General features: G+C 38.1%; 1 protein-coding gene across 1 annotated transcript in view; it reads left to right on the top strand.

Annotated features, from left to right (window-relative positions):
• samd4a (sterile alpha motif domain containing 4A) overlaps positions 1–24,997 on the top strand; it is a 128,794-nt gene that overhangs the window by 47,282 nt on the left and 56,515 nt on the right. Inside the window, exons 3-4 of the mRNA XM_052026487.1 lie at positions 5,787–6,302; positions 21,449–21,712. Of these exons, the coding sequence (XP_051882447.1) occupies positions 5,787–6,302; positions 21,449–21,712 (780 nt within the window). The remainder of the gene's footprint in view (positions 1–5,786; positions 6,303–21,448; positions 21,713–24,997) is intronic.

Below are 24,997 nucleotides of genomic sequence, written 5' to 3'. Positions count from 1 at the left end.
TTTGATAAAGTGCCACACAAGAGATAGCAAGTAATCTTCTAGCATGGATTGAGGATTAACTTGCAGACAGAAAACAGTAGCAATAAATAGGTCATGTTTGGATTGGGAGGCTTTGATTCGTGGGTTGCCATGTGTTGGTGCTGGAACCCCAGATATTCGCATCTTTTAACTTCAGTTGGACAAGGAGATAGTGTCATAAATACAGGTTTGCTTAAAGGACCTGTGAGGAGGATGGAGACAATGAGTGAATGGCTAAGGAGATAGTAGATGGAATGTATTGTTGAAAAATGGGAGGTCATCCACTTAAGCAGAAAAGAGAGAAATGTGGAATATTTTTTAAATGTGAGAAGTCAAAGTATGATGGTATCCAGAGAGACATGGTCACCCTTGTACACGAAATGCTGAAAGTTAACATGCAGGTATAGTAAGCACATAGGAAAGCAAATGGTATATAGGCCTTTATTGAAAGAGGGTTTGAGTATAGAATATTTTTACCTTCCTACTTGCTTACTGTACCTGCATGTTAATTTTCAGCAAGAGCAGGGATGTCTTTCTCCAATTATACAAGGCTCTTCTGAGGCTGCATGTGAAATATTGTGGAGAAGTCTAGCCTCCATACCTAAGGCTAGATCCATGTGATTGATGGAATGCAGGATTAATGTACCAGGGAAGTTTAAGCACTCTGACCCTATTGTCTGTATTGAGTTTAGAAGAATGAGAGATATCTCATTGAAATGTACAAAATTCTTATCAGGCTTTATAGAATAGATGAGAATTATTTCATCTGGCTGAGGTGCCTGGAATCACAAAATAAGGACAAAGGAGAAAAAGTTTCTTCACCCAGAGGGTAGAAAATATTTGACATTCTCAACCCAACAGGGCAGTTTAGGCTCATTCACTGAGTATATTAAAGAGATCAATATATTTTAGATATTAAGGGAATTGGGGCTTATGGGGTTAGTACAGGAAAGTGCGCCAAGATAAAAGTTAAGCCATGGTCTTGCTGAGTGATGAGGCAGGCACAAGAGGCCAAGTACCCTGCTCCTACTTCTATTTCTTAGGCTTTTATTCCTCTTTGCAGAACAAACCACTCATACTAAGAATTTGTGATCTGGTATATTCTCTTCCAGGTAGAGGTCAAAACTGAACAGAATATTCCAATTGAGGTCTCAGCGAAGAGTCATACAATCTCAGCAATACCCATACTTTTGCACTGCAGCCCTCTTGACACAAAGGCCAACCTAATAGCTTTCTATATTTCATGATGAGCACACCAAGATTCCTTTGCACACCATTCGCTAGTTTCTTATTATTTAGTAAGTACTGTTTTCCCAATCTTTCCAGCATTTTGCATTACTTCATATTTTCCCACATTATACTTGGTCTGCAGCAACCTTGCCAATTTGCTTAACTTGCCCATATTCTTTAACATACTCTCTCTGACTTCCTTGCATCTCATTTTCCCACTTAAGTACTACATTTGGAAATTTTATACTTTATTGTCAAAGTCAATTATACAAATAGTGAATAGCTAAGTGCTCAATGAGAAACTCCATCCAATCTGAAAATGATTGTTTATTCCTACTGTTTGCTGACCTCCAACCAATACTTCATTCATGCCAAAATGTTAATCCTTGGAGTCATTTTATTCAACAACTTCTGTGTGCTACCTAACAAAATGCCTTTTTCACAATCCAGATATTCTACATTTGCTGGTTTCTGCTTGTCAATAGTGTTAATTGTACTGTTAGGAATTGCTTGACATTGGACATCCTTCAGGAATTATGTGGATAGCAGGAATTAATACGAATTAGAACCAGTCTTCAAAATAAACTTGTTCAAATGTAAACTACAAGCAGTAAACGGTTTTGAAACTAAAAGGACATCTTTGTAAACAAACAGAACTGTTTACAGAACACAGGCTTCTGGCCCACAGCAGGGGGCTGCGCAAGTAATATGGTTTGTAAACTGACCATAAGACATTCTTATGCGTGTCAGCCAAACATAAGACAATGGGGCTATATTAATTGGCCTACATCAAACCAAGCATCTGACATCTTCAGCTAAGTTATTTTGCGTCATTGTGACAGAGATCAAGGAAGGTTTTGGAGCAGACATATTTTGTCACTTAGCTCATCAAACATGGTCCTAGGCATATTAGCTCTGTCTATCAATAATTGAGATATTTGTGTACTCAGATAGTCAGCCCTCACAACACTAATTTTGGGTATTTGGGGTCTCTGTCCTCAGAAGCTTTTAAACTATCCACGTGAATTACCTTGTCCCAGCAAAGGTGTTTGAACATTCAGAGGTGCCTTGTCAGTTGCAATGTGTTCCCATTGCAAATATGTAATTCAATGGAACTATTAGTCAGATTCAAAATATTGAAGTAAATGATGTCATTGTAGCTATTGAAATCATATTGAATCACCTGCTGTTATCTTTTTTCTTAACTCTGAGTTCAGGGAGGTTCTACTGTGTTTCTCTCTGGAGACCGTCTTCCACCAGGTCTCCTGAATGTCTGCTTGTCATGTTGAATAAAGACCTTTTACACCTACAAGCTTCATTCTCTGTGTGATTCATTCACTGTCACAGCAGCAGTAACAAAAAAAAATACATCTGTCAAACACTTTGACAATAAAATCATGTTGATCTCCCTAATTGTATTATGATTTTCCAAATGCTCTATTGGCAATTCCCTAGTGATTGATTTCTGTCGGTTTACGCATAGATAAACCTAACTGGTCTAGAGTTTCCATTTTTTTATTCCTTTTCTCTTTTTTAAATAGATGTGAAATATTTACTTCCTTTCAAGCTGCTGGGATGGTTGCAGAATTTTGAGTATTTTGGAAGATCACCAATGCATCCGATATCTTTGCAGCCACCTCTTTTAGAATGCTGGGATGCAGGGTGCAACATTCAGGAGACTTGTTTGATTTTTAGCTCCTTTTAATTTTGTCAGTCGTGATGCTTTAACTTTAAGTGCCTTACCAGCATTAGACCCTTCAGCTTAGAAATTGGATTGGAAGAAATACCTTTGCATTTGTTTTTGACATAAGTTGCATAAGGAGGTGTACAGGAGTGAGATAGATCGGCTGGTTGAGTGGTGTCACAACAACAGCCTCACACTCGATGTCAACAAGACCAAGGAATTGATTGTGGAATTCAGGAAGGGGAAGTTGGGTGAACACACACCAATCCTCATTGAGGGGTCAGTGATGGAAAGGGTGAACAGCTGGTGTCAACATCTCAGAGGATCTGTCCTGGGTTCAACACATTGATGCAATCACAAAGAAGACCTGCCAGCGGCTCTGCTTTGTTCGGAGTTTGAGGAGATTTGGTATGTCACCAAAGGCTCTTACAAATTTCTACAGATATGTGGTGGAGAGCATTCTGACTGGTTGTATCTCAGCCTGGTATGGAGGCTCCAATGCATAGCATTGCAAGAGGCTGCAGAGGGTTGTAGACTCAGCTAGCTCCATCACAGGCACAGCTCCATCACCACCACCTCAAGGATATCTTCAAGAGGTGGTGCGACAAGAAGGTGGCATCCATCAGCAAGTGCCCTCACCATCCGGAATGTGACCTCTTCTCAATAGTACCATCAGGGAGGAGGTACAGGAGCCTGAAGACTCCAGGACAAATTGATCTACTTCAACACCATGGAGTTAATTATTATACTTCAATTCTCTGAGCTAATATTCATGTGTATGGTATCAGAATTAGCTCACTCCATTTTGTTTTTGTTTTTGGATATTAAACTATTTCGTAATTTATACCCAGCTTGGTACAGGCAGGCATGTTGATCAATTTGATTTCTCTGATCTGTGTGTACTTACACTGGTAAATCAATCTTTCTACATTATTTAAATAAATATTTCCTATAAAAAGGGATTGAAAGGAAGTTTACTGTGTTTGAAATAGAAAACCCCCTATTTATATAAGATAAAAATTTAAATGTTTAGCTGTGCTTGACTTTGAGCAACATTTATTCTCATTTTTTAAATTTGTGAACCATTTTACATCAAGGTTTAGTCATGCACATATCACCTTTTCCCCCTTTGGAATGATTCTTCTCAGCAATTGTGAAATAAATAATGGAAGTTTAATTTGCATTTGAGTCATCAGTTGGGGATAACATTTGGAATCATATTTTCATTTATTTTGCCTCTGGTATATTTCCATCATATTCTACTAATGTTTGGCTTATAGTTAAGATAAATTAATGGCTGTAGCTGTAAGAATGATAGTCTTGGAGGTCACAAGATTACCAGTGACTCTTTAAAGGAAAGTGGCCACTGTAACCCAGTAATATGTTTAAATTTACAGCCTTCACCTCATCCACCCACCCACTACTTCGCACAAATTTGTGCTGTTTCCTTTTATGTTAAGCCTATTAGTGTAGTTGGACTTCTTTGGTGAGACAGTGATGGGGTGCATTGTTCTTGACTTTGATTATGCCATCTGGTAGCTTGCCAAGTAGTAGTGAGCCTGATAAAGAAGAGAATAAAATTATGAAGTTATTAATTTTGCTTTCTATACCAAATCTAGGATAATCTTATTTTTCTTGTTGTAAGTTGTATATGAATGTGGAATAATGTATGTCCTGTATATGACTCGATTAACTCTTTTATTTTGGAAAATATTCACCATTGGATCTTCCAAGTCCAGTTTTTTTGTCAATGTAAGAATTGTTTTGAAATATTATTTCATTGGCTGAATTAAGCAACAACGTTGAAATTTAATACGTAACTACATGTGTTCAGGAAAAATTATTTCAGAATTTCTGTGTTTTTGTGGTCACCTTAGTTTCTGAAGCTCAAAACAGTCTAAGACCTCTGTTTATCTTTTAATACCACAATAATTCGGAGAATCTTTTTCAATGTGAATTAGGTACTTTACCTCAAATTGCAAAGATTAGTCAGCTGTAAATATAGTGTAAATAGATTGCTCTCTGAACAAAATGAAACTATTCCATTTTGGTTAAAAGTAACTTGATGTTCAAATGTTGTTTTCAAGTTCTGCATCGTATGGAGTACTGAAAAACTCAAAACAAAATCAACTATCTTATTATTTAGAAATTCCATTGGTTTGGTGTCTGACACAATGGGTAATGTTTCCCGTGCTCCCTTGAAATCTACCAGGGCCCCATTTCCTGAGCTCCTTTGAAACCCACAGTGTTCACTGGAAAATGTATTATTTTGTTCTGTAATATCCTAAATAGGGATTAAAGTGTTTCTTTGGGAGTATTAATTGGAATAAAATCCAATAGTCCAGAAATTCTGCCAGACCTGTACCAGAAAACCCCAGCATGTTGGATTAACAGGATTTTACTGTGCCATCTGGAATGTTGTCAACAATGAACAAGCATCATTAGGAGCAAGTTATTGACATTATTGCAACCATGCCTAAATCGTACATACAGGATTTGGGCTGAGTTCTGTAGTGTACACTTACAAATAAATGTACTGTGAGGCGCAAGGTGCAACTGCAATTCAACCTTCTTTGCAGTACATCAGAATGCAAGTTATTTTTATCTGTCCTTTACTTACAAAGTTTAATGTCATAATGGGATAAGTAATCCGGAGTGATTAATAAAAGTGGAATGTTGAATATAATGTCTAAAAAAAAATTAGTATCATCCACATGCTTGTCACATTACCACAATTAAATATTGTGGGTTGATGGTTGGCAATTTCAAGTTTTTAGCTCAACTGGAATGACTCTTTAAGGACCCAAATAAACTAAAATTGATGTTTTCATGCTTTTAACATTGTTTTTTGCAGCATTCATTAATCAATGGCATCAAGAATCTAAGGACAAAGTAATGATGTTGTTGCTGACCCATCTTCCGTTACTGAAGCCAGGAAATATTGATGCAAAAATAGAGTACATGAAGCTTTTACCTAAAATTTTGGCTCATTCTATTGAGAACAATCAGCACATAGAAGAAAGTAGACAACTCTTATCCTATGCTTTGATCCATCCTGCCACCTCACTGGAGGACCGAAATGCACTAGCAATGTGGCTCAACCATTTAGAGGATCGCACCTCTGGTTATGGAAACCAGAGTAGAGGACGCCAGGATTCGATGGATTTTGGGCAAACTCTTTATTATCACCAAAGACAGAACTCTGATGACAAGCTCAATGGTTGGCAGAGTTTACGTGATTCGGGGATTTGTGTGTCTGCTTCGAACTGGCCAGACAAGAACCAGGCTTGTGAGAATGGACATTTGCCTCTGTATTCTTCTACATCTGTACCTGCAACTATTAACACTATTGGGACTAGCACAACCACAAGTAAGTACAAAGTACTTTAATGTTTTTCACAATTTTAAGAAACTGGTAGTATACTCTAAAATGTTGTCAGACATCAGTTTTAGGTTCATTTGTTCCTAAAATAAAAATGATAATATTCAAATATACAGAGTGGTTACATAAAATGCAGTTTTTCCTTTGTAACAAAGTATTTATTTAAAACAAAATCTGAAACATCTTGGAAGGCCAAACTGAAAGCTAGTCGAAAGATAGTTTTATTTTTATTTTGTTTCCTGCTTCAGGATGTGGTTTGGAATTACAGGGCTTTCACTTACACAGTTGAAATTCCAACAGTGTGAAAGCCACCTGGTCCCACAAAGTAACTAATCTTGCACTGGACTTCCCTAGTAAGAAGTGGCTTCAGGATCTATGAATTTAATGGATCTAAATTTATTGTTGTCCTTTGCAAAATGTTACAAGAAACGTATAAAAATAAACATTTGGATTTTGATATTTTTCACACCAAGTAAATAGAATGCTATGATTATGGGGAAAATTATAAATATGCTTTGATATTATAATTCTATTTTTGATTTAGTCTTTCACACCTTTACACCAATTATCAATCTGTGCAATTCAGGTGTCAAAGCCCAAACTGATTCTCAAATGCAGTGAGCCTTGCTCCTCTGAAGAGTTTTCGTTTCCTCTACTTTGTTCTGCTAATATTTGTATTATGCACCACACTTCACACAATATAACTCTTAATACTAAATGAAACTAAATGTTGGTACTGCCCGTACTGTAGTAATGTAATTATGTTGTTGGGCAATGATTGGATTTATAATTGCAGGAAGATATATAACTTTGCAATCATTTGTGGAAGTTCAGATAAGTAAGAAATATGAGGAAACCAAGGTTTAATTCAAAATGCAGCACTATTGTTATGAAGAGGTCACCCAAAGAGACGGTAGAAACAGCATTGAATCCTTTTTAAGCTTTAGGGACAGGTGACTGAATTAATGTTTCTGTAAGCTCTATTTCACCAGGGTTCACTTTGTGCCATATCCAGATCTATTGTTCGTGTAATGAGTGAGTTTGATTTTGCTGATTGGTCAAGTACGCCATCGTTTTGCATGATGCAACTATCTGAAAGGTAGAGGGTGAATTAAATTAATTATGTCCCACATCAATCAAATGTTTTTATTACAAACACTCTCTAACTTACCAATTTTACAATCGTAACATCAGAATATTTATTGTGAGCATCTCATTATAGTTTGACACGAGTAATTAGAATAAGGAGTCATAGAATATGGAACTTTCAACACTAAGACTGCTTTCTATTGTGATTATAAGCCTTAAGGAAACACGATTTGCTCATTGCAATGTTTTCCTAGAAATGCGGGTTTTCATCCTACTTCTTCAAATGACTTCAACACCTATACCCTCTCCCAACTTGTCTTTCCTACCCTTTCTCACTCAAGTTACTGCCCTGTGTAATTTTCTTTTCTTTCCTTTCATTAACTAAATTAGCACAAGAACTGGGATTTTCTCAGCTCAATTGCTAACACATTCTTTGAATAGATTTGCTCTCCCTTGAGGGAGTTCATTAGAACAAAGAATGGAAACAGTATTGGGGCCATATGGCCACTCAAGTCTGCTCTGCCATTGAACAAGTTCATGGCTAGTCCTGTACTCCATCCACTTCCCTACTCAATCCCAATGCTTTCTGAACAAAGAATTGCCTTTAAGGAAGAGAGGGTCAGGTAGAGTTGAGGTACATTACCATGAGGGGCAAAGAAAGAACAAATAAATCCAGAACTTCATGCATGACAGAGGAAGCAAAGGCAAACAAAGGGTATACAGTATATGACAAATGCTAGGTTGTAAATACCAGTGAGAACAAGGCTGATTACAAAAGAGTCAGAGGGAGGGTGAAAATTAAAATGAAGAGAAAAGAGAGCAGGTGAGAAAAAATATTAGCTGTCAACATAAGTGGGAATCTAAAAGTTTTCTTTAGGTATATAAATAGTAAAAAGGTAGTACATGGAGGACTGGAGCACATTAAGGACAAAATAGGAACTTGCATGAGTGTTGAGGGGTGTTAAGGTACTGAATGAGTACTTTGCATCTGTCTTAACCAGGAAAGGGAGTGCTTTGTCTTAACCAGGAAAGGGAAAGTAATTGTGAAGGAGGAGATAGCTGAGACATTGTGCTATCAATTTTTAATGTATTCAGAGGAATTGGAAAATGGCTGAATCTAAAGTGAGCAGGTCACTAGGATAGCAGGTGGTGCCAGAAGACTAGAAAGTAGCAAATGTTACTCCCATGTAGAATAAAGCCAGGAAGGTTAAGTTCTGCAAGTACACACCAGTCAGTTTAGCCTCAGTGGTGGCAAAACTTTTGGAAACATTGATCCAGGACAGCATTATTAGTAATCTGGAAGAAAACTGATTTATTAAGGGCAAAACTGTATTTAACCAATTTGATAGAGTTATGTTCGTGAAGTAAGAATTTATGAGGATAATGCATTTGATTATGATGTACGTGGACTTCCAGAAAGCCCCAACTATCAAAATACTGAGTTGCAGCTCTGGACAGTGATGCCCAATTTTGAGTTCATCAGTAGGAGAAGGTAGTCTCAGCACTTGTGCTGTAAATTGTTCTTGTGATTTCAGGCAGACAAAATTCTTTTGCATTCTTCTAAACCCCAGTGAATTTAGGCCAATCATAATCTCTCCTAGGGACAAACTGTCGTCCCAAGATCAATCCAGTCCAAGACAGGTTTATCCTTCCTATGACAGAGAGACCAATTTGCACACAGTGCTCCAATTGTCATTGCGATATAGCCCTGTAGAATTGAAAAAGCTCTTGTACTCTAAACCCCTTGAAATAATGGCCAAACAATTGCTTGTTGTACCTGCATATTTACTATTTGTCTTTCATAAACCAGCTCCACAATACATCTCTTTGCACCAGTATCTACCAATTTCTCTCAAATGGAAAAAAAACACCTTTTCTACCAAAGTTAAAAGCCACACATTTCCCCACATTGCATTCTACCTGCCACCATTTTGCCCACACAGTTAACTAGCCTACCACACATTGTAAAGTCTTTACATCCTCCTCACAGATCACTTTTGCACTGTATCATCAGCAAACTTGGATGACTTGCACTTTTTTTTAATGAAAAGTATCAATATAAATTGTGAATAGTTGAGGGGGGCCAGGACACCGCCATATGGTATTCCATGAATGTCAACCTGCCAACCAGATAAAGACCTGTTTATTCCCAGTTTTCTATCTTTCAACTAATTGTCCATCTAATAAGGCCATACCTAAGTAGTAGCCACCTTGGGGCATATCTTATCAAATGTCAAAATAGCACAGACAAGGTTGCTACATAGATATGGGCATGGAAATTTATTAGTGTGGATAAACATTTGGCTAAAGTACAGAAATCAGTAAGGAAATACAGGCCTATATCAGATTGGCAGGCTGATAATATTTGGGATACCACATGGGTCTATCCTGGGCCCTCAATGTTTATCCTTTGGTAATTCAGATAATATTGTGTCCACTTGATCTCTCCTCTTCTCCAATAGTTACTTCCTCAAGGCTAATAGATTTGTCAAACATTTATTTTTTATAACCCATATTAACTGTCTGATCACATGATTTTCTGAGCATCCTGTAAACATGTTGATGATAATGCATATCAGGATATTTCCAACAACTGATCAAGCTGATTTATTGTTTCCTGCTTTCCTCTGTCTCCTCTCTAAATTTTTGGTTATGATTTATGATTCACATTAGTCTCCAAACTAATGCAGTTCTTTTTTTCCGATTTAAATTGACATCTGCTACTAAAATAAAATTAAAATGATGTATGTTTTATAAAATTTCGTTGTTGTCTTTGGATTGTGGAAAATCAGAATTGTTGCCAAGTTCTAACATCAATACTCTGAAGTAGTTGAAAATGGTAACATTTTTACTGCCACTGTAAAATAGATCAGATGAATTAATCTTTCTGAAGTGATTATTTAAAGTACTCTATGTAATGGTTTGTTTGAAGCAATGTCAGACACACCTGGAGCTACTGAATCATGCTAGTGTTGAAATGGAAAAAGAGTGTTCAAACATCATCACTGTCTATTTGATCAAAATTATTTTACCTTGAGAGAGAGTTGCATCATTATAATGACTTGTTAGAGTTGCTCAGCATTTGCTCGAATGTTTTTTAAGTGGAGTCATTTGGACATCTGGGAAATGTTGGAAATTTTCACTTAAAATTTGTACCATTGTGAAGAAATTTGTGCTCATAATATTAATGCTTAGAGCACAGCATGTACATTGAAAATGATCATGTGTGGCACTCATTTGCTAAGATGCTCTTGAATTGTGATGTAGAAGGACTTAAGATATTTTTGTTCCAAGAATAATGAAGTGAATACAGTGTATTTGTCAAGGCAATTTCCTCTCGAACTCAAATGGACTGTTCATTAGTTTGTTCTGGACGTTAAGGGTAATTATTAACCAGATTTCTGGTAATATTAAAACTGATATCCATCTATTAACAAAATTGGGTAATCTCCAGGTATGTTGTTTCAGTATCTTGTTGGATTTATTTTAAATCACATTTTGTTGATTCTTCTGTCTTTGGCATGTTAAACACACTGTTCTACATGCGCAATTTTATGATATTTCCTCTTAATTTAAGTGAAATTCTATATTCATTATGTAGTGAGGAATCACGTAACTGCGTGGAAATTAGAGCCTCCTCTAAAATGTAAAACAATATAAATAAGAAGTCCACAGTGGGCTACCAATTGTAGAAGCAATCTGGGAAATGAGAAATTGTTCCAACTGTTTTTGAAAATCATCTGGCCTGACAGCTTGCCCTCTCACCATTTGAGAAAATAGCTATTTGAATGGGGATTGCAACATAACGCTCATATAAATAATGCCGTATACACCAAAAATATTAGGTTTGGAAAAAGTTTATTTTATAAAAATTACTGCTGGCTTTTCCCACTAGAAGTTTGAACTCCTTTCCCAATAAAGGCTCAGTCAGATCAAAGTTGACAGAATTTAGATCCCGAAAAACAACCAGTAAACAGCCAGGGATACCCTCACTAAAATAGACCAGAGCTTGTAGGGAATGGCTACCCACTTAGGCCTGAATTGCTGAGATTTTACCCCCTTGTCAGGAGTTGGATATCCTTGCAAACCTGGAGTCCTGAATGGTCAGGCTTTGCCAGAGATCTTCCAATTGTCCATTGACACGGGATTTCATAGCAGAGTACAAACTGGCTGCAACTCCCCAGCAGTTATGCCAGGAAAAGGAAGCCTATTCATTTGAATTTGGGACAAATGGCTGTGAGGAGGCAAGGGCATTTTTTTGTTGACTACTTTGCAGAAATGTTTTTAATTTGTGCTTTTATATATAGCTGCTTAAAACTTTTTAAATGATATTAATAGCTTTTGAATGTTTCTGAATAGAATTTAAGTTGTTAACAGCTGGCAAAGCCAGTGGGCATGACTCAGCCTGGTGTCAATTTTTTTCCAGCAGATTTGTGAGCAGCTCTTGTTCTGGCCTCCCCCCTCAATGGCATTACGTCATGCTAGGCCCTGCCACTGTACAGGGCCTCTCAATTTTGTGTCGGAGTTAGTTTGAGCAGCAAATTGGCATTTGTAGGTCTGGGAAAGGTGAGCCAGCAGTTAGTATGAATAAAACTATTGAGCAGCAGCAGCTCTCCACAGGCAGCAAGTCCTGGCCCAAATAGTTAATTGTAAATGTTCTTTTGATGTTTATCATACTTCAAATCTGTTTAGCATGAATATTTTTTCCAAAAAAACAAGTTAATTCTGATGGGGAAAATTGATGTTTTTGTTTTCACTGTTTCCACCATATTGGTGCTTTCAATCTTTTCATCAGCTGCACTTGTGCAAACTTTTAAAATATTGGAACCAAGTTGAAAAAAGTGTTGTTTTATGACAGAATTGGGTTGTAGTGAGCAGGAAGAGGTTCTATTTTTTTTTGATAGCAAGTCATTGCCTCATTTCCAAACCATGCCTTTCCTTTTTTGGAAGGGTTATGCTTAATTGTATCCTAAGAGTTAATTGACTTGATTCTTATTGCTCAGAAACAAAATGGTAAATTTGATTCTTTGATTTTTTTTTAAGATAAGCAGGCATTTGGAACATAATTATTTTGATGATATTCTGTGAAGATGGTCTCACGTGATTTTTATTTTCTGGTGTATGAACTGGTTTGATATAAATGGCAAACTAAAATGGAAATCAAGAGTTTTCAAAAAATATTCGAGATGATTTCATTGCTACTTTGATTTTATGATTTTTATTCCTGCTTGCTCTTTATTTGTGTTTAGTACCGGTACATTTGTGATGTGATATTTAGCCAAAATATTTGTAATTGACATGCAATGACTTGTGTGATAGACATCTATTAAATATGAGATTTTAATATAAGCATTGCATCCTGGAATGTGAGAGGTGTGAATTTTTTTTATGAACCAATCAATGCTAGATAGGCTGGTGAGCTGTCTACTTGGAGCTAGAGCAATAGTTGCACCTGAACTAGAAGGGGACCAGTATCCTGGGAGGAAGATTTGCCAGTGCTACTTGGGAAGGTTTAAACTAGTTTGGCAGGGTGGTGGGTCCCTGAGCAGAAATGAGGCAGGTAAGAAGTTGGGGGCAAATACTGTGGTCAATGAAAGCAAGTTCATAAGACAGGACAGACAGGACCATGCCAATGAGAGAGGAAAATCCAGTGGTTTAAACTGCATTTATGTCGATGCAAGAGGCTTAACAGGTAAGGTGAGCAAACTCATGATGCGAATTGGCTCAGGGGACTGGGATATTCTCAGGATAACAGAAACGTGGCTGAGAGAAGGGCAGGATTGGCAGCTCAATATTCGAGGGTATAGATGCTACTGGCGTGATAGAGGTACTGGCAAGAGAGGAGGGGGGTTGCCTTTTTGATGAGGAAGGGCATAACAACAGTGCTTAGAAAAGGTATTCTTGGGGATCATCCAGTGAGGCTATTTAGGTAGAAGTTAGAAACAAAGAAGGGGATGGTCATGTTGATGGAACTGTATTATAAGCCTCCCAAACCAGGAATTAGAGGAGCAGATGTTCAGGGAGATTGCAGATAGCTGTAAGAATGATAGGGTAATATTAGTGGGAGATTTTGACTTCCCTAATATTGACAGGGTCATCCGTAGTGCAAAGGGCTTGGACGGGATGGAATTTGTTAAATGTATCCAAGAAAGCTTTCTTAATATATAGAGAGGGCATAACACTGGACTTCCTCTTATGGAATGAGTTAGGGCAAATCACTGAAGTGTAAGTTGGGGAACACTTTGTGTCCAGTGACCATAATTCTATCAATTCTAAAATAGATATGGGGAAAGATGGGATTAGTCCACAAGTTAAATTGGGGCAGGGCCAATCTTGGAGGCATTAGGCAGGAACTTGCAAAGGTCAATTAGGTGAGACTGTTTGCAAGTAAAGGGACGTCTGGAAAGTCGGAGGCTTTTAAAAGTGTGATATCAAGAGTTCAGCGACAGCATGTTGCTGTTCGGGTGAAGGGCAGTGCTGGCAAATTTAGGGAACCTTGGTTGAGAGATATTGAGGCTCCAGCCAGGAAAAAGAAGGAAGCATGCTTCAGGTTTAGGGAGTTGGAATCAAGTGATAAACAAGTATAAGAAGTGTCGGAGTACATTTAAGAGGGAAATGAAGGGGTCAAAAAGAGGGCATGAGATGGATTTGGCTGGCAAAGTTAAGGAAAATCCCAAGAGATTCTACAGATATATTAAGAGTAAAAGGGTGGCTAGGGAGAGATTCAGTCTCCTTAAGTCGTCTATCTGTGGAGCCACAGGAGATGGGTAAGGTTTTTAATGAATATTTCTCACAAGTTTTTAGTGTGGAGAAGATTATGGAAGCTAAGGAATTGAGGCAAATGAGTTACGGTGTCTTGGACCACACAGAAATTACCAAAGAGGAGGTATTGGCAGTCTTAAAGCGGGTGGACTAAGGTGGATAAATCCCCAAAGTCTGACCTAGTGCATCCTTGTGGAAAGCTAGGCCCTTGCAGAGATATTTGCGTCATCTTTAGCCATGGGTGAAGTTCCAGAAGACTGGAGGGTGGCAAATGCTGTACCATTATTTAAGAAGGGTGGCAAAGACATCAAACCTTTAGTAGTGGGTAAGCTACATCAGTAGTGGGTAAGCTACTGGAGGGGATTCCGAAGGACAGAATCTATCAGCATTTGAATAGACAAGGATTAATTAGGGATAATTAGGATAGCTTTGTGCATGGGAAATTGTCTCTCAAATCTGCTGGAGCTTTTGAGAGAGGAAACCAAGAGGATTGATGAGAGCAGGGTGGTAGATGTTGTCTATGTGGACTTTAGCAAGGCCTTTGACAAGATCCTGCATGGAAAGCTAGGCTGGAAGCTTAGATCACGTGGAATCCAGGGAGAGCTAGCTAAGTGGATACATAATTTGGCTTGATGGAAGGAAGCAGAGGGTGATGGTGGAAGATTGTTTTTCAGACTGGAGAACTGTGACTAGTGGGTCCTACAGGGATTGGTGTTTAGCTTATTGTTATTTAGATAAATGATTTGATGAGTATGTACATCATGATTTGATGAGTATGTACAAGGCATGGTTAGTAATTTTGCAGCTGACACTAAAACAGGTAGTATTGTAGACAATGAAGAAGATTATCAAAAATTACAAGGGGATCTTGATCAGCTAAGTAAGTGGGCTCAGAAATGGCATTCAATTCAGACAAGTGTGAGGTATTGCATTTTGGGAAGTCAAACCAGGGTAGGCCCCTGGAGAGTGTGATAGAACAGAGGGACCTCAGAGTACAAGTACATGATGTCAGAGGTAGAAGAAGGTGTTTGGTATGCTGGCCTTCTTCAGTCATGGCATTTATAGGAGTTGGCAATGAGGAGTGAGATAGATCAGCTGGTTGAGCAGTGTCGCAACAATAACCTCACACTCAACATCAGTAAGACCAAGGAGTTGATTGTGGACTTCAGGAAAGTGAAGTTGAGAGAACACACACCAGTCCTCATTGAGGGGTCAACGGTGGAAAGGGTGAGCAGCTTCAAGTTGCTGGGCGACAACATCTCACAGGATCTTTCTTGGGTCCAACACATTGATGCCATCATGAAGAAGGCACGCAAGCAGCTCTACTTCATTAGAAGTTTGAGGAGATTTGGTATGTTACCAAAGACTTTTGCTAATTTCTACAGATATACGGTGGAGAGCAGTCTGGTTGCATCACTGCCTGGTATGGAGGCTGTAGATGGTGGTAGACTCAGCCAGCTCCATCACAGGCACAACCCTCCCTACCATTGACGACATCTTCAAGAGGCAGTGCCTCAAGAAGGCAGCATCTATCAGTAAGGACCCTCACCATCCGGGGCATGTCCTCTTCTCAATACTACCATCAGGGAGGAGGTGCAGGAGCCTGAAGAACTACCTCAATATTTTAGGAACAGCTTCTTCCCCTCCATCATCAGATTTCTGAATGGTCCATGAACACTATCTTGTTATTCCTCTTTTGCACTATTTATTTAATTTTGCAACTTATAGTAATTTTTATGTCTTTGCACTGTACTGCTGCCACAAAACAATGAATTTCGCAACATATGTCAGTGATAATAAACCTGATTCTTATTCTAGGACGTTCTTTTGCAGTTGAGCAAGACGTTGGTGAGGCTGCAACTGGAGAATGATATACAGTTTTGGTTACCCTGTTTTAGGAAAGATGTCATTAAGCAAGAAAGAGTGCAAAGAATTATGAGAATGTAGTCAGGACTTGAGGGCCTGAGTTATAGGGAGAGGTTGGGCAAGCTAGGGCTTTATTCCTTGGAGCACAGGAGACCGAGGGGTGACCTTATGGAAGTTTATAAAATCATGAGAGGCATAGAAAGGGTAATGCACACAGTTTTTTTTCCCAGGGAAAGGGAATCAAAAACTAGAGGGCATAGGTTTGAGGTAAGAGGGGAAAGATTTAAAAGGGACCTGAGGGGCAACTTCTTCATGCAGAAGGGTTGAGGCTGGTATAACAACAAAATTTAAGAGGCACTCGGACAGGTACGTGGAAAGAAAAGGTTTAGAGAGAGGTGGGCCAACTGCATGCAAACGGGACTAGCCTAGATGGGCACCTTGGTCGGCATGGACTGGTTGGGCTGGACGACCTTTGATGTATTCCTTTATGACTCTATGATTCTGTATTCAGGACAAAGTTTGAAATAATACTGAAGGAGACAAGATGGGACTGAAGGGGTTGACCATTTAGGGTCTAATAATACAGTGAAGAATCACATTGGTTCCTTAAGTCAAAAATGAGGATTGCTTGTTTTGCATAAAATTAGGAGTTGCAAGCAAGTGCTGTCTGATGTAATCCCATTGATTAGCTTGGTAATGGAAGGATTTATAAGAAGGTTAAAAGTCTAAGGTGTTGGCTGGCAACAGCAGCAATGTTTCTCTTATTAAGCTGTTGATCAGATTATTAATCAGTACTGTTAATCGAGTTGTTAAATGTAATGCATGCCAGCTTCGTGTGACCTGTTGATGTCATCTTGATCTGATCAATAGTGAACTTGATAACAAAAAAGAAATTAATGTCAGGAGATGATGATCACAGGGTGATCGTTTAACCTGATCTTTGACTTAGAAATACTAAAGCAAGAATGGGATATATGCTTTTTAAAATACCACTTCAAAGAATGAGAAACTGTTAAATAAGTAGAAGTCATGAAGAGCATGTTTAAATGGATAATACTGAACATGCAAGGTAAGCAAGATGAAGGCATTTCTAAAACTTCAGCTGACTTACCCGAAGTGGAATAACAAACAAATTAAAGATGGAGTAGTGTTGGGGGAGTGTGGTAAGCGGCTGTGTTGGTGGTGGAGAGTTGGTAGATGGAGGGGTACCTGTAGTGGTGAAACACCAGATTCTGTAGGTGGGAAGTGGGTGGCGTTTTCTAGCAATGTTAGAAATGGCAGAGGCCGTTTGACCAATTATGCATATACTTTTAAGTACTTTTTAAATGTGAGAGTTTTTGCTTCTGCCATCTTTTTGAGCAGTGAATACCACAACTGTGAAAGGAAAGCATAAGAAATTGTAATTCTGAGAAGTGTGAAACACTAAAGTTAAGATAGAAAAAATCCTGTTCAATTACTTTGTGTTTGGAAGTGGATAATCCTACAGTGCTGTGGGTCAGAGGAAGTTTGTAATCAAACAGTAGAGTGCCCTTGTCAAACAAAATATCAGATCTTGAAGTTTCTAGTGGCACAAGTTAAGTGGCTTTGTAAGAACAAGGTGTTAGATTATAAAGATATAATTGTTAAATGGACAAAGCTCTGGCAAGTGGATTTCAACATGGTGAAATATTTGACACCGGAAAACAGGGAAGCGCTGGACCACAAAAGGATAGAGCAGGCCATTTTGTGAATGGTGAAAACTAAAAACAGTGGCGCTCTTAACAATTCATGTACGTGGATCACTTGATTGCTCTGGACAATTGTGGAAAATGTCTTTTAAAAAAAACACTAAGCCATGCCTTGAGAGCAGAGGATATGATAGTCTCAGGAGTGCAGGGTGGATTTACCAGAATGATATCAGGCTTCGTGGTTTAAGTTACAAGAAAAGGTTAAACAGGCAATTCTGGAATTAGAAGGGGAAATGACATTGATGGGATTATTCTGCTGGGAGTCAGCATTGACCAAATGGGTCAGTTGTGTTACGGACTCAGTGAAAGTCCCTTTAAGATAGAGAGTGTGTGTGTATGTGTGTGTGGGGCGTGCTTACGTCAATAGAAGATAAAGGGCGTAATGACGTTGTTGAAGAAGGCAGAAGAAGAAGGAGAGAGAGAGAGAAGGGAGAGAGACACCAGCCTGCTTGTTTTCTCTATCGATGGATGAGAAACAATAACTGTGTTTGCCACTGGAATCCATGTATGGAAGTTGGAAGTAATCCGGTGGAGTTCACTTTGTTGCTGACCTGTAGAAGGAAACAGGTATTTGTATGTGGATGACCACGGTTCGGATGCTTTTCGGGGTGAGGAAGTCACTACCGAGTAAACACTGAAGTGTCGTTTGGGTTCCATCGTGGAACATTTGGATTTCGTATGTACTCTCTCTATGTTTTTCTACATCTACATCTTATCTTCAGACAACGGTGGTTGTTGAAGAAGCCCTTGCTCATGTTTCACCTTATGGCTTGCGGAACTGAACTTTAAGAACCATTCCGGAACTGGGAGTTTTGGACTTTGTCACACACACACACGAAGAGTTTAGTTTTGGGGTTAACGTTCCAGGTTTAACATTTTTGAATTCTAACATACTAACATTTTTTTTTAACTTTTATTTTACGTATTATCATAAGTAGTGATTAATAAAATAGTTTTTAACACTGAATCATGCTCAGTGTGTTTCCTTTGTTGCTGGTTTGTGACAGTTGGCATCTTTTTGTGGTGATTAAGTATGTTATGCTGTATGGTAGCTATTTTAAAATCTAGTCCCAGTGTTTTTAGATGATTAAAAAGGGCCATTTAGTTCTTTATCATGTTGTACTTTGAAAGGAGGAGCTTCTGCTGAAAAGCAAGTAAACAATATCATTGGCACATTATTTATCATATTTCTGTGACCTGCAACTTGTTCATTTTTTATTTCATAAAATAAAACATCATTGCAAGATTCCTGTAAGTATCTTAAAATGATAAAGATCATTTGTATTTGTTTCGCAGCTGGTCAATCTTATTATTTGAAGTTGTGATTTTTCTGATGTTGAAGGAAAGCTAGGTATCCCTTTTTTTAACCACACATTTCCACCATCTGCAGTTTTCACTTTTAACTCTCCTTAGAGTATATTCATTTGTTAGATATCTGCCTTTTTCTTGCAAGTAATGATCATCTGCAGAAGTATTACCCAAATCTCCTCGATCTACAGAATTTTGCAAAATGTATGCCAGTAGCCCTTGGAAGTATCATCATTGGCAGCAGATACCCTGCACAGTCAAATCTCAAATCCACTGCTATGTGGTTCTGTATTGTTTTATTGAACATACTTGTTAGGAAGAGGAACTAAATAGAAGGAAGATTGTGGAATAAGTTGGCCAAAGAAAGTTGCTCATGTTTTTTAAGGTAATAATACGCCATCAAGAGAACTTGCATGAAAGACCTTTCACCTTGTTTTCCTCCATTATTTTACCGATTATAACTAACAAATTAATTTATGTTTGCCCTTAACATTAAATTCTGGGGGACACCAAACTCAGTACATGCTCTCTTTTCTAGGTATTTAATTGGGTTCATAGAACAGCTTTCTAAACACAAGGTCAGATTGATTTGCAAAACTTTCAGTTCATTATGGAAATTTAAAAAAAATTAGAAATAATTTTATAACATTTTGACTTGCAGAGAATTTACAGTATTTATGAAAGAGTTTTTTGCAGTAGATAGAAATAAATCAACGTATAGTTCTAACCAATATGTTTCTGATAAATGGCAATGCAATTAATAACATGTTTCCCAACCTGAATGGGTATTAAGCTTTTTTTTGCTGAGAACTGACATTGCTATTTGTCATGGAAATATAATTGTACAAATCTGCCTTGAGGTGCTGCAAAGTAATATTTAATTCACTTGACTTTCCCTGTTGGACATGCTAAATTAGTTAGGCCATGATGAAATCTCATATTAATTTATCTAAAATTATTTTGCCTATGGCCAGAGTGCAATATTGTCTTAGAATATTGTGATTAGCCTAGCAATCTATATTAATATATGTAACGTATGTGCATTAGGAATATTGAAGAAAAATTGAATTGAGAATTTGGAAAGTTTGATAAGTTCTTGAACACAATTTCACTTTTACACATATTGTAAACTGATGTGCGATCTTTGTACTTAGCATGCATTATGGAGCCTCTTTTCCAGAATGATATTCATGCATCATTGCAACCATTTAAAATAGTTTGCAAAAAATCAAATAAAACATTTTGTCCTATTTTCCCTCTTCCCATCACAGCATAAATTCCAGACGTAATTATCCCCAGGAAAAAAAGCAATTCAAAGCTTGAGTACTTAATTAGAACTTGCTCCTTTTTCACAGGTTAGGTTTAGTACATGTGCATTAAATTATCTTTATTGCAAAATAGGCAAAATCACAGGTATCTTTAAAAGACAGCAAGAATGTATAGGTTTTAATTGCGAGTGTCCACTTTGAGATAGATTATTTTCTAGAATAGTGATGAATGCTTTTCGTTCAAACTGAAAGCTAATAAAAAGTTCTAGCTCTTGCTCAGTGACTAGAACTAAAAGCTCTTCATTTCACTTCCATGTTTATTAGTTGACTTTTTGGCTACAAGAAAGAAGGTAATAGAAATGCATATAACTGCATTAAGGCAAATGTTATTTTGGCAATTGACTGGATTGTGCTGTTGTCATGATAAATGGCAATTCTAACAGTCCTCTGTTCCCACTGTGAAAATTGTGTTAAAATACTGGTGTTTTAAGTTGGTATTAGTTGTTACTTTTAGGTTAAATCTTTCCAACGCTTAAGTGCTTGAAAAAGAAGCCCTGGGGTCTTTCTTTGCATTTTGTCTAAAATGCCACATTTGTTGGTCAACTTTGCCATCTTCAACCTGATAGCAATTTTTAAGACTTTGAATACGCATGGAATATATGTGAGATTTAGGCATGGACTGAAATATCACAGCAAAAGTCAGGTCTTTACTATCTCCTTGCAAGTAGAAGTTTATTTTTATTTACTGTTCAGATATATAAATGATTCTTGAATAAATTAATTTTTAGCTTTTAATAATATGATGATAGACCTGTTTAGCCTCTAAGTGCATCCTTGAGCCCAAAACCAATATTAGCTTATACAATTCTCCAACTCTGCACATTTTGTGTACGATGTCATGTGTGTAATCAAACATCAAATTGTGAATGAGACAATAAAACCCAGATCTAAACATAAGGTTGTTACAGCAGTGGAACTTAATAGAAGTAATCTATAATGTTGGCAAGAATACGTGTGTTTAATACTGCCATACCTGGTAGACTATGGATATCAGACTTTGACTCTTGATCTACTTTGCATAAATAACTATTATATGTTATAATATGTTTTCTAGTTCTCTCAGGCCAGACACACCACAGTCCTCTGAAGCGCTCAGTATCTCTTACCCCACCAATCAATGTGCCAAATCAGCCTCTAGGTCATGGATGGATGTCCCATGAAGACCTGCGAGCAAGAGGACCTCAATGTATCCCATCAGACCATGCTCCTCTCTCCCCACAGAGCAGTGTTGCTTCTTCTGGTAGCGGTGGGAGTGAACATCTGGAAGATCAAGCAGTGACACGTAACACATTCCAAGAAGAGGGCAGTGGCATGAAAGGTGGGTACTGTGTTTAGAATGATGTTCCTGAAAGCAGTTTATAGCTTCAAACAGAATCCAAAATGAAAAGGCATTGTTCTTGTTTTATTAACATTGTTGATGTATTTATTGTGTTCATTGATGCAGTAGTGAATTCTGTGGAATATGATTTTTCACTGTAGCGGTTAATGTGACGCTATTACAGCGCCAGCGACCCGGGTTCAATTCCGGCCACTGTCTGTAAGGAGTTTGTGCGTTCTCCCTGTGTCTGCATGGGTTTCCTCTCACATTCCAAAGACGTATGGGTTAGGAAGTTGTGGGCATGCTATGTTGGCGCCCCGTGGCGACACTTGCGGGCTGCCCCCAGAACACTCTACCCAAAAAGATGCATTTCACTGTGTGTTTCGATGTACATGTGACTAATAAAGATATCTTATTTAATTTGGATATCTATTGAATATACATAATCTGTCACCACACTTTGTTAACTTGCTGTACCTCTGTCTGTGGCTCAATTCAATATAGTCAAAGGGGTATCAATGAAAAACCTGCAGACCTTAGCATTTTTTAAGTAACTCATGCTAATCGACTTTTGATTCCTGAAGGTGCCCGTTCACAGATTTTGTTCTTCTATTCAGCTCCACATGATAAGAACAGGAGATTATTATAGTGGCAAAAGGCTTTATCGATCTCAAAATACTGACAGATGAAACAGAGCATTTTTTCCTAGATAACAATAAAAACCTGTGAAATCAATAGATGATCTATTATAAACCTTTTAGCTATAATATTGCTATTTATGGAAGTTAGCTTTTTTCCCTGAGGATAAGCTCTCCTGTTTAAGATAAAATCCAGAACAAAATTGTAAGTGGACTGAAAAAAAAAATTGTTTAAGAGAATTTTGCTTGGGAAGTAGAAACCATCTGAACAAAATAGCTGAAAGCAATTCAGTATAATTGTATTAATTGTACTGGATATACAAAAGACATCTATTAAAATTAAATCACATTATGTTTACCATGAAGTCCAGATGGATGTCACGTGAATTTAAGGATGTTTGTTTCTTAATATGTGCCACCACCACCAAATTACTCAATTGATAGAATGGCTGTACTTTAAGAAATTACTATAAACCTCTCATCTTTGTCAGAAATAATCAGTTGATAACAAAACTACCCAAGCAGTTTAAAACTTAAGTCTCAGGCCAAATTATATTAGTAGGAATATAACTTTGAATATATCTGTTGAGAGAGAAAGATCTGCACTGAACTTTTCAGAATATTGGTTAAAATATGCCGAATTGCATTCTATTTTGTCTGCACTGAACTCTCACATTCATTGTAACTAGTTGTTTGGTTAATTCTGTTGCAAATACTGTTGCCGTGCTTAAGTAAATGAGTAAATGTCCTTTTCATGTCTGGAATTTTTGACAAAATTACAGTGGCTTTCAGCTGCATGCAAGCAATAATTCTGTTGGGCTTAAGATGTTCAGTACATAAGAATTAGGTGCGGGAGCAGGCCATCTGGCCTTTCAAGCTTCCTTCACCTTTCATCAAGATCGTGGCTTACCATCTACCTCAGCTCCATTTTACTGCATTATTTCCCTTGTATCCAGAGATCTATTTCTGTTTTAATGAACTCAGAGACTCAGCATCCATGGGGTTCCAGAGTAGAGAATTACAAAGACTTGATACCCTCTGAGTAAAGATAACCTTATGGCAGTCTTAAATGGCCTGCCCTTTTTCTGATATACTGAACCCTCCTCTTAGGCTCGTCAGGCAGGGCAAACGTCCTTCTTGCATTCATGCAGTCGACACCTGTAAGAATTTTTTAAGTTTGAAAGAGGAGATCCTTCATTCTTCTAAACTCTAGAGATTACAGGCCGAGATTATTCAGTCTTTTCACAGCAAAACTGTCATCTCGTGAATCTTTGTTTACTCCCTCTACGGCAAGTATATCGTCTTTCGGGGAGGAAGACAAAAACTACACATTACTCCAGGTATGGTCTTATCAAGGCCCTATATAATTGCAGTAAGGTATTTTTATTCCTTTACTCAAACCTTCTCATAATAATACCATTTGCCTTGTTAACTGCTTGCTGTCCCTGCATCTCAGCTGTCAGTCAGTCATGTACAAGGACACCTAGGTTCTTTTGACCATCAAGATTTTCCAATTTGTCACCTTCTTAAAAAAATACCCTCCTTCTCAGTGTTGTGCAATGAACTGGATGATTTTTTTTCCGTACTTATTTCATCTGTCATGTTCTCACTACCTTATGCAGCTTGCCCATATCCCATGGAGCCACCTGTGCCTTGTTTATAATGCCATCTTGTTTTATATCATCAGCAAACTTAGAAATATGATATTTGGACCCTGTAGTCAAATCACAGAGATTGTGAATAGCTGGGGCCCAAGCACTGATCTGTGTGATACCCCACTAATAATGACCTGGCTACCTGAGAAAGACGAGTTTATTCCCACTTTTATCTTTCTGTCTTTTAGTTGGTAATTGGTTTATTATTGTCACCTGTACCACGATACAGTGAAAAGCTTTTTGTTTGCATGTCATCCAGATAGATCATTCCCTACATAAGTACATCAAGGTAGTACAAGAGGAGAAAAAAACAGAATGCAGAATATGGTGTTACAGTTACAGAGGAAGTGCAGTGAAGTAAAGTGCAAGGGCCATGACGAGGTGGATTGAGAGATCGAGTTCATCTTTATCATATAAGAGGTCTGTTCAAGAGTCTTATAACAGCAGGATGGAAGCTGTCCTTGAGCCTGGTGGTGTGTGTCCTCAAGCTTTTGTTTCTTCTGCCCAATGGAAAGGGGAGAGAAGAGAGAATGACGGGGGTGGGAGGGGTCCTTGATTATGTTGGCTGCTTTCCCGAGCCAGCAGGAAGTGTAAACTGGAGGGCAGGCTGGTTTCTGAGATAGACTGGGCAGCGTTAACGCCTTTTTGCAATTTATTGCGGTCTTAGACAGAGCAGTTTCCATACCAAGCTGTGATGTATCCGGATAGGATGCTTTCGGTGGTGCATCTGCAAAAATCGGTGAGGGTCATCAGGGACATGCTGAATTTCCTTTGACTTCTGAGGAAGTAGAGGCATTGGTGTGTTTTCTCTTGGCCATAGTGTCCACATGGCTGGAGTAGGACAAATTGTTGGTGATACTTACACCTAGGAACTTGACGCTTTCAGCCATCTCCACCTCAGTACCATTGATGGAGACAGGTGCATGTACTCTGCCCCGCTTCCTGAAGTCAATGACCGGCTCTTTTGTTTTACTGACATTGAAGGAGAGGTT

This window comes from Pristis pectinata, chromosome 1, assembly GCF_009764475.1.
Source record: "Pristis pectinata isolate sPriPec2 chromosome 1, sPriPec2.1.pri, whole genome shotgun sequence".
NCBI lineage: Eukaryota > Metazoa > Chordata > Chondrichthyes > Rhinopristiformes > Pristidae > Pristis > Pristis pectinata.
The sequence above is the reverse complement of the archived record's forward strand: the minus strand, read 5'-3'. Positions and strand labels throughout refer to the sequence as shown.